The sequence below is a fragment of the Myripristis murdjan genome, chromosome 5, assembly GCF_902150065.1.
Source record: "Myripristis murdjan chromosome 5, fMyrMur1.1, whole genome shotgun sequence".
NCBI lineage: Eukaryota > Metazoa > Chordata > Actinopteri > Holocentriformes > Holocentridae > Myripristis > Myripristis murdjan.
Window position 1 is genome coordinate 23,396,400 of NC_043984.1, and position 9,870 is coordinate 23,406,269.

The window sequence follows — 9,870 nt, forward strand, 5'->3', positions numbered from 1 at the left end:
TTATGGGCACTAATGCAGCCAGCGGGAAATTCTACACTGGCACTCATGGCCACAATGGGCCTTAATACCATAATTACACAATTATTTGCTATAGCTGTCTACCTCTAAATAGCATTTCATGTCCAATTACAATAATTACCAGAGTATTAGGTCAAGAGGCCTGAATGAGTTGGACTACAAAACTGCAGCACCTGACACTACCTCAGGCCAAGACCTATAGACTGTCACTCTACGGGAATGATTTAGCCCAATTTATGCAATGGTTTTACTTACAGTATACCAATACACATACATATCCATCTCTCTCTCTCTCTGTACATATGTGTGCGCGTGTTGACCTGCACAATCTAATACAATCCAATGCAACTTTTTCACCACAAAGTTTCCTTTTATGACGCCTATACAGCTCAAGTTTTCTTCTTGTCACAGTAATAGAGGTGTTATTTAAGTTCTATGTTTGGGATTGAGTACATAGTTAGTACTGCTGTTGTACTGACTGCATTTTATTGAGAGGTGTTTCTCCTATTCTGCCCCACGCATGCATATAAATAGGGAGGACCAAAAAAAAAAAAAAAAAAAAAAAAATAGAAACACGTCTCAATATAATGTAGTCCAGTACAAGACCTCTGCAAACAACAACCTTAATAATAAAAATAAACACATAATTAAATGCACACATGCTCCACAATGTCAACAAAAACTGAACATTATACATTTTCTTCAAAGATAGATTCTATGGCAGAGCTGTTGCACTGAATTACATTAGATTGTACAGGTGTATATAGCTATATACCTGTACAGGTGAGTGTATGTAAGTATGTGTATACGATTGATTGATTGATTTGAGTTTACATTGATGCCAAATGCACAGAAACTGCAGTCTGTTTAGATAAATACATATCCATGCGTAGGGAGATAAGAAAAATAAGGACCAGTAACTTTATTCTTCGAAGTGAAGCCAAAACATTTGAGCCGCTTGAAGCATTAACCTCGTTCACCGACATGCACTTGTTTTCCAGGTAGAAATAGACGAAAGGCAAGAAACGAAAGTAGGCTAGACAATGCAGAAAATGATATCCCCTTTCTAAAATCAATCTGATGCAATTAAGGGAACTAAGAAGTTTTTAACAACTGACAGCTTACTTCCCAGCATGGCTCACACAGTAAACATCGCCTACCTTTAAAACGAGCAGTTTTAAAATCCAGGCAGTCTTGTTTCAGAGTTGACTTTCTCATCGACAGGCGAAGTTGAGGCTGTGGCGGACTTATCGGCAGCGGGGTAACTCCGTGGTGACACAGTCTATCCTCGACATCTTGGCTGCTTTTTTCACTACCACAGTTGTTTTTGCGTCAGTCGGGTAAGTTGACGCACTTGGTTTCAAAAAGCAACCGAAACAACCGAGCGAATCCATCGGTCAGCGCGCGCCACTGGCACAGGTGAGACCGCAAGCGCGCACCTGAAACTTTAAAACGTAACCTTAAGCAAAAAAGTCACCGACCGTATCATCACGGCCGCCTCTATCTGACCATCTTGACTCTCTGCTCACATTCTCTGGTGAAACTGCACATAAAACCTCCGAGCAGTCTCACTTTCATCCCTCACGCTGATGTGCCATCTGTGTGAGGGCTCCATCTGCTGAACTCGGATGGGTAACGATGCTCTCTCTCTGTGTGTGTGTGTGTGTGTGTGTGTGTGTGTGTGTGTGTGTGTGTGTGTGTGTGTGTGTGTGTGTGCGCGTGTGTAGGGAGTTAAGGTGGGCGGGGTTGTCCCTGCTTTATGAATTATGTCCATTGAGGATAAAAATGTAAACAGTGATCTTTAAACTCCAACGATATATTACAACAGCCTACTTTATCTTTATGAGAAAGAGCAACAATGATCTAAAACGAATATGATAAAAGATGAATGTCACTGCAAAAGTTCCTAAAAGCCTCAACTGTGATAAGATCACTGTAAACTCAGTACTGAATAGCACATACTAAAGTTTATTGTAGTCATTTTTCATTAGGATACATCTAGATGTATACACTTCCATATATGCACATTCACAGACACACATACACACACACACACACTGCAAAGTGCTGGTCATTCTCACTGACTCTCTCACTGTCTGCAAGAAGTTGCACATGACCGGATTTTTCCTTATCCTGCACAAAGCCAAATCCACCGTCTGTCTGCAAGTGACTGTATCACCGGGCCCTTAAGGATAAAATTATATCAGTTTAGTACAAACTGAATTTTAACAGAGGCTTAGGAGCTGAGCCTGAGTTTTATTTGATCAGACCCAGGCTGGTCCTGCGTGTGAGTCAATAGGTCTGCCATTGCTGAGTTAAATTGTGTATCCAAGGGGGAAAATATAGCTAAGTTTAAAAGAAACTGCTATCAGCAACACTCAGCCTAATTTCAACAACAGTATTTCTTTTCCCCTAGTGCTCTTGGCAGGAGTTGAGAGTCCATCCCCCAGTCACGGGATTGACTGTGGGCTGAATTATAATTTGAGATACGTGCAAGCAAATTGAGTTTCATGGCAGATCTTCCGTTATAAACAATGCATGCCTGAGACAGAGGTTCTTCTATTTGCAACTGAAGTGCTGAGTATTTCACTCACATAGGACTGTTAGACTGGCTCTCTCAGATTATTTTAGTGTAGATCACAAAGAGTTCCCCCATCTTACAAAAGCATATCTCCCATAATTAATTTATTTTCTTACTTAGTATGGCCTTTGCAAAGAATTCTATCACCCACTGTCAACCAAGGGTTTGGGCTTTGTCCCTTTTTGATTCTATCAATGTTTCTTTCTAGCTCCACATACTGTGCTTTAAGTAATGCAATGACAGATGATTTTGAAATTACTTGTATATGTAAAAATAAAGCAGAAACTGATTCTCAGCTAAACATACATTCTTTCAAAGCACTCAAAAATCCACTCAAGAGCAATAATTGGAGTTGTCATAACTTGTCCCTTTCCATGTTTGGCTTTATGTTTTACTTTGGGTAAATCCATTAAACGATTAAATTCTTCAGATTCCTGAGCAATGTTGTACTTGGATGCCGCTGTTAAATAGAAAGTTGATCGTTTAATGCCTTAGTACATTTTTCACTCTATATTATTGTTTGTATAAACACATTCAAAGAGCTAAATGGCTTAGAGTGAAATGTAAGTGGGAAATAGTACATCCTGTGCTTTTTTTAAATACCAAGCTGGGAGTAGTTTTTCACAATCATGTTATGACAGCAGCAAATACCAAAGACATTAATTCTACACCCAATCTAAAATCAAACCCAGAGCAACGACTGAATGCATTACTAAATTATCATTAGATGTCAGTCTCTGTTTTTGTTTGAGGGATTGGATGAAGTTGGCACCGGTGTTTGTTTGTCTGCTGCTCATCTCATCAGAGCCCTCCCCTCTTATCTTGCCCCCTCACACTATCTCTGCACCACTGGATGCTCTGCCATAAGGGCAGTGCCAAAGCTGTGGACCACGGTACACGTGTGTGTGTGTGTGTGTGTGTGTGTATGTTTGTGACTGGATCAGTGACAGAGGGAGAGTTGTCGGGTCCCTTATCAAACGTGGCCTCCTTACAGTGTGTGAATGGTTGGGTGACTAGAAAACACATCCCTGATTTCTTGTCACCAGGCACAGAGCAAAAGAGGCACAGTAGGTTGCTACACAGAAGACATATATAGGATATGGCATGCATACAGTATCTTGACTCCAAGGTAGAGTTTTGTGCTCACTTCTCTTCTAGTCACAGGAAGCCAATAGGAATGAGAGGAATGCAGTCAGGCAATACAGTGATGGAGCGAGCAGCAGTTTCACAGGGCAGATTGCCAAAAAGAATGAAAGAAAAAAGGAGAGAGGCAGGGAAAAGGATATAGGGAGAATGAGAAAGTGATAAGAGAGTGGAAAAGGAAAGAGCGTGAATGATGAAGATGCACTATAAACCAAAACCCCAAAACACGGGCGTGCGTCCATGCCACATGGACACACTTACACACACAAACACAGACACTGATAAGTGCCCAGTGGTTCATCATAGCTGTGTCCAATACAGTTGTAATCCTCATGGCATGTGATGTTTTAATGATCCAGATGTGAACAAATTATTTTGACAATTTGACAATATTGACAATTTGATGAAGATACCGTGAGTGATGTTGGAAGAGAATGAAGGAACAGCTACACTACATTCTTGTGATTTCTGGAATATCTTTCATTATCTCTGTGACTGATTTCTTAGTAAGGGTGGAAGTTAGGGTTTCCTGCACACACACACAGACACACACACACACACACACACACACACAGACACACACACAGAGTTTCTGTGTCTGCAGTCAGGTAAAATGGTAACATGTTAGGATGTTCATGTGGTAAAGTCAGAGATGACATATTGAAATCTGATCTGGCTAGAATGTATGACGGTGAAAAGAAATTCAACTGGACTTTGAATCTAAAGGAACAGACCACCACACCACATGAATTGCCTTGTTGCCTCCAAATAAAATAAATAAATAAATAAATAGTTCCATTCCTAATGTGAAAAAGTGGTTGTGGAAATGTTTAGGTTTTTTTTTTTTTTTTTTTCAATTCTCACTCCCTGAGCTCTGTACAATCAAGACCACTACATCTCTGAAAGTAGGCCCTGCTAAGCCTCACGAGCAACTGTGTGGCATCTTTGAACTGAGAAGTTGTTAGCAGTTGTTTGTGACTGTGGGTAGCCTCTAAAGCCTTTCCATTCCCAGCTGAGGCTATAAGTCAGCCCACAGAGAGGAGAGATAGCGCTAGACGCTCGCCTAGTTTCTCTGGAAACTGACAGAGATGCTGGAAAGTGTAGCTTTACGACGCCCTCACTCTCTTGTGTGTGCGTGTGTGGGAAAAGGTCACAACATGGTGTTCAGTACAGTGTGTACCCCTTTGAAAAGGTTAGCAACATGCCTTTTTAAAATGCACAAGGCGACAAACCAAACGATTCTGTTATGGAGCTGTGAGGAGCCGTTGAAAGCTGACATTCATGGTCAAAAGCCATGCAATAACATTAATCAAACTATAGAGAGGCCAGAAAAAAATGAGAGGAAAAATAACCAGTGTGACTTTTTCATGACTTTTTCATGGAGAAAGGAGAGGACAAAAAATGTGCCCCAACAAATTCCTGCAAATAATTGGTTCCACCTCTGTGCCAGACACCCAAAATTATTTAAATCCTAAATCTCTCTCTCGTCTGTCCCTATCCAGTCAGGCTTCCCGATGGCAGTAAAATTAAAAGAAGCTGCTACTGTTACATGAACTCTAGGATTACAATCTTGCAGTGGGTTTGCTCTTCCACAAGGGGGTGGTAGCCAAATGAATCACTGTACCTTTTGTAAGCATCTAAACACAAACAACTGCTTGTTTTAGTGAAGAGCATGGAGCTGAACCTCATGTAGGCCAGTCGTTAGCATGATCTACTGAATATCAACCGCTTAACCTCGAGTTCCTTCCTCATCCGTTCACAGTGCCCACTTGATTTCAGGAAGCTTCCTGTGCTGTCTTGAATAACAGTCCACTGTTTGAAGGAAAGGTGATCCATTCTGTGTTGCCGTACTTTTAGCCCACTGTAAAATGATATCCAAAGTTACAGTGCTGCCATTGAATAATTTCTTTTTTCGAAAAATTATATCGAAACATTTCAAATCCAAGGCCATGTGGTGGTTGAGAATCATATGCACATACTAGTTTGTTTGGATTCACTTTGGATTTGGATTCACCTCCTCAAACAGCACTAGTTTCACTGGTTTGATGGATTGACTGATATGACAAGTAATTGATGTATCTTCAGGCTTAATGTTTAAGTGTTGGACTGTAAGCTTAAACGTTGTTTGCAAGACAAGCATTACGGCTTTGAAATTCAAACATGCAACACTGCTACCGATCCCCTATGCGCAGTCGGCACCCACTCAGCAAGATTTACACCCCCGTGACGTGACCGCCTCACAGAGATGAAGTATCGGACCGTGACCTGGAGAGAGGGAGAGAGTCATGTCCCTTTGGGCCACTTCCAGCTGGCTGTGGCCTCTTAACCTCATGACCCTTGACCTTCACAAACTAAACAGGCCCAGAGTCTGATGATTCATCACAGCGACAGAAATACAGATTGTCAAGTTCATTAAGTCATTAAAACGGTCTGACTGCCCAGACTGATTTCTCATTTTTACACAGGGCGTTTCTTTGTTTCTTCCAAATTTGAATTACATATTGAGCCAGTTTTCAATATGCTCTCACTATAAATGTGTGGGGAAAAAACAGTCAAGGTCCAGCTCTTCCTTCTAGCCAATTTTTTTTTGTCCAGTAGAGGCTTTAGCTCCAAAAATCAGTTGCCAAATTCTTTCAGATGATTTATTTTACTTTCCAGCTGATACTATATTGAACATTAAAAATGATGTTTATTGGATTATTTGGTAGTTCAAGGCTTTCTTTACATGAGAGATTTTGTCGGAGCATTTGCATCTGCTCAGCAGCACTGTTCAGTTTAGATGGGGTGACATCTCTCCAAGGCTCTTATTTTATATTTTCAGCTCTAGTTCTCTGAGTTCAAACCAAATGTGGAACTCCCTAAAACTGTAATTTGTGTTTGTCACCTCAGAGGCAGGGGAAAATAGACCATGAATGTCATCATTATGCACCATTATTGTCACAGGGGACACAGAAGAGTAAAAGTCTGATTTACAGCCCAACTAACCACGTAGACAAGTCTCTAAAAATGGAACACCCTTGGGAGAGTAAAAATAGAGGGAAAGTGTAGTGTTTTGGGCGAGAGAGCAAGCAAAGGCTGAGGCCGGCATTTTATCTTATGCAGCTGGATTTATGTATGGTGATCAAAGTCGAGTTAAACAAGGACGGAAGGAACTAAATGTCCTCTTTATGCTTCTAACTTTATGTTTACTTTCTTATAACCTAGTTTTTACACTCAGCTGGCAAATGATGCAGTGCCAGGGTGGTAATGTTGTACAACATAGAAAATAAAAAGTGATTCAGAAACATATAGCAAAGGTGATTGGGTCACCAAAAAATTGATAAACATGCAACCAGTGTCAAAAACTGTATCTGAGTGAAAGAGGACAAAAGAAAAATATATCTAAAAAGTCAAGTGTTTTTTTTTTTGTTTGTTTGTTTTTTTTGCTTTATGTTAAATTATGCTCCTTGCTTGTATTTTCCTCATTTGAAATGTTGCCATGTTATGACAGCAGCCCGGTTTTCTCTCATTGTATCAGCCAATCCTCTTCCCAGCCTTTCTAAACAACCTCTGTGGGAAGAGTGGCACAAGGCTGCTAATCTGACTTTTAGGAAAATCACCCACCTTGCCTCTTTAAGTTCACTCTCTGTGCTCGTCTCCCCCAGAACTGGCGATGAGGGACTGTTGTTTTGTGCCTCCTCATTCTTTGCACACTGATACTTTTCGTGGACAGGCTAAATCTCCGGGGTGGGTGGGTCTGTTTCCAATTTTCTCCCCTTCCCCGTCCTGAGAAAACGACACCTCCAAAACCAAATAAAACCCGAAAAAGTGAAGTACAATCATTTCACTTTTTTTCTCCCTTTGCTGACAACAATGCTCTACCAAGCATGCTTGTTGACTTTATTGGTCTATTTTAAAGTGTTTGCACTGACAACAACGTAAAGGGCAGCTGCTACACTGAAGCCAGAGGAAACCAAAGCTTCCCACAGTTGAAGCCAACCTAAGTGGAACATCTGCTGGTAGTAACAGCACATATTGAGGGTTAAGACGAACCAAACCAACGACTGAACCAACATCTGAACTCAAGGCAGCACTGAGGAAACTATTCATCCACATCTGCACAACTGTCACAAGAGCCAGTCTCCTCTCATCAGAGTATACCCTCTTAGCAGAAAGTGAGTAAGGGACGTGACATATTCTCCTGTAATAGAGTCATTGAAAAGACAGTAACAAAGTCTTCTGCAGATAGAGATATTAGGTTGTAAGCCTGCTGTTCCCTACCGGTTTTGGGTGTTGACATCCAGTATGAGGTCCGTCCGTGATCCCACAGCAGTCAGGTCAGTCACAGAGACAGGAATGGGGCAGGCTAAGAGGCTGGGCAGAAGATAGATCCTGCTTTGACAGGGGAGTGGTGCTGCAGCGCTAGAGCTAGGGTGTGCACTGACGGAGGGAGACAGAGTCAACTGCTTGACACAAGGGCTCCCTCTGACTTTTTAATGTCTCCTTCTTCCTCTCATGAACTAAACACGCTCACTTTACTCTCTGCCCCTGTTTCCCCTTTCTCTTCACTCTGTCTCTTGCTCACTCCCTCTTTTTCTCTTTTTCAGAGAGGACACAGTTGCTCTGCCCTATCAGTCCCCTGTAACTTTGTCAGTGCTGCCCCTGCACCAGAAGGGGAGAGGAAGAGGGGGGGGGGAATTCTGTGCATGTTTGTGTGTGTGTGTGTGTGTGTGTCATAGAGAGCGAGAGAAAGAGAGCACAAGAGATTGTGTAGCTGCTTGTGTCTGACAGACAATAGCAGGAAATGTTACATCAGGATGCACACAGTACATAGCACCAAAATAAGAACAGCGCACCAAACATAAAAGACACTTTATATCAAAACCTTTTCCTCGCTCATGAAACTGAAAAAAAAAAAAAAAAAAAAAAAAAAAAAACAGATACAACTTGATAATATTTGTGCTTTCTATGTTTTTTACTTGGTGTGTACCAGATTTGGCATTACACACCATGTTCACACCATGTTTTTGTCACATGCTGCTGTTTGTAGGATGCAAGGGCAGCATTTAGACCGAATGACATGAACACTTGTGGTTGAAGTCAGTAGGACTCAAATTATTTTAGGTAGAGGCGTGAGGTGGCATCAGTCCATTCAGTAGCAGAAAAGCTGTTGCATACCCATGTGCATTTTCTCCTCTGTACTTGCAAGATAAACCTCTGTCTCAACATATCCTTGTTGTAAAGGCATACAGACACCAAACAAACATGATATGCCGTCGGCTTACAGTATGCAACCCTTTTTCCACCAGTTGTTCGCAGACAGCAGTTGACTTGTGGTGCTTATCAAAAGACAGATAGCAGTAGTATGTAGCACAGAGCTTTTTTGAACTCCGTGACCCAGTCAGCCACTTACTTGTGTGTAAACACACAAATGGAGCATTCAGTGTGATTACTAACACAAGGCGACATATTTCAACCAGGTAATTTGATTTCAGCCCAAGTGAAATTAACAAGGGAGAAAATAGCCAGGAGGTTGGTGATTCAGGATGGCACAGATTCTGCACAGTTCCACAGTGCTGTATAGAATATAGTAATTAGTAGATTATTTGAATAGGATCTATGGATATCTATGTACATGAATGCTATCATTGTGGGAGAATGACAAATTTCAATGTATTTCTGTATAAATGTGCATGCCATTAGTGAGGTTGTAAATGCACATACCGTATTTTCCAAGGTAAATTTGGTAAAATTCTTGGTTAATGTGTGTAGAAAACGCAGTACCTTGAGGTTCTCTCACAGTCTTGGAAAATATAAACTTTTGCCAGATTTGCTTTGGCAATACAATTAGAGTCTTAAAGTCATAAAAATATGTTGACAGAGAATATGTATCACCATCCACTTCTTTGTCTGAGCAATACATGTTGTCTAATCATGACATGCTATGTGCTATGTGAATTCATTTACATCAAATAAGAGGATTGTTGGAGTTTTGTGAAAATGTGGAAATGAGGTGTGACGATTCATGGTTTAAATGAACTCTACAGTTGCCTCGTTTTATAAATTAGATACTGCACAATTAAGAGCAGACTTAAATTGTTGAAAATGACATTAGCTTGTGATGCAGTTTGATGGGACCCAGCTGTAGA

At 41.0% G+C, this 9,870-nt stretch overlaps 1 protein-coding gene across 3 annotated transcripts in view; it reads right to left on the minus strand.

The window, feature by feature from the left end:
- Positions 1–8,315, minus strand: part of LOC115359111 (histone deacetylase 7-like) — a 40,560-nt gene extending 32,245 nt beyond the window's left edge. For 2 of the 3 annotated variants that reach the window (XM_030051440.1, XM_030051437.1), the window contains exon 1: positions 1,179–1,555. In XM_030051440.1, coding sequence (XP_029907300.1) covers positions 1,179–1,236 — 58 coding nt within the window. In that variant the 5' untranslated portion in view covers positions 1,237–1,555. Of the gene's footprint in view, positions 1–1,178; positions 1,556–8,002 lie in introns of those variants that run through there. The other variant, XM_030051438.1, reaches the window with a different exon arrangement.
- Between the last annotated feature and the right edge of the window lie 1,555 nt (positions 8,316–9,870).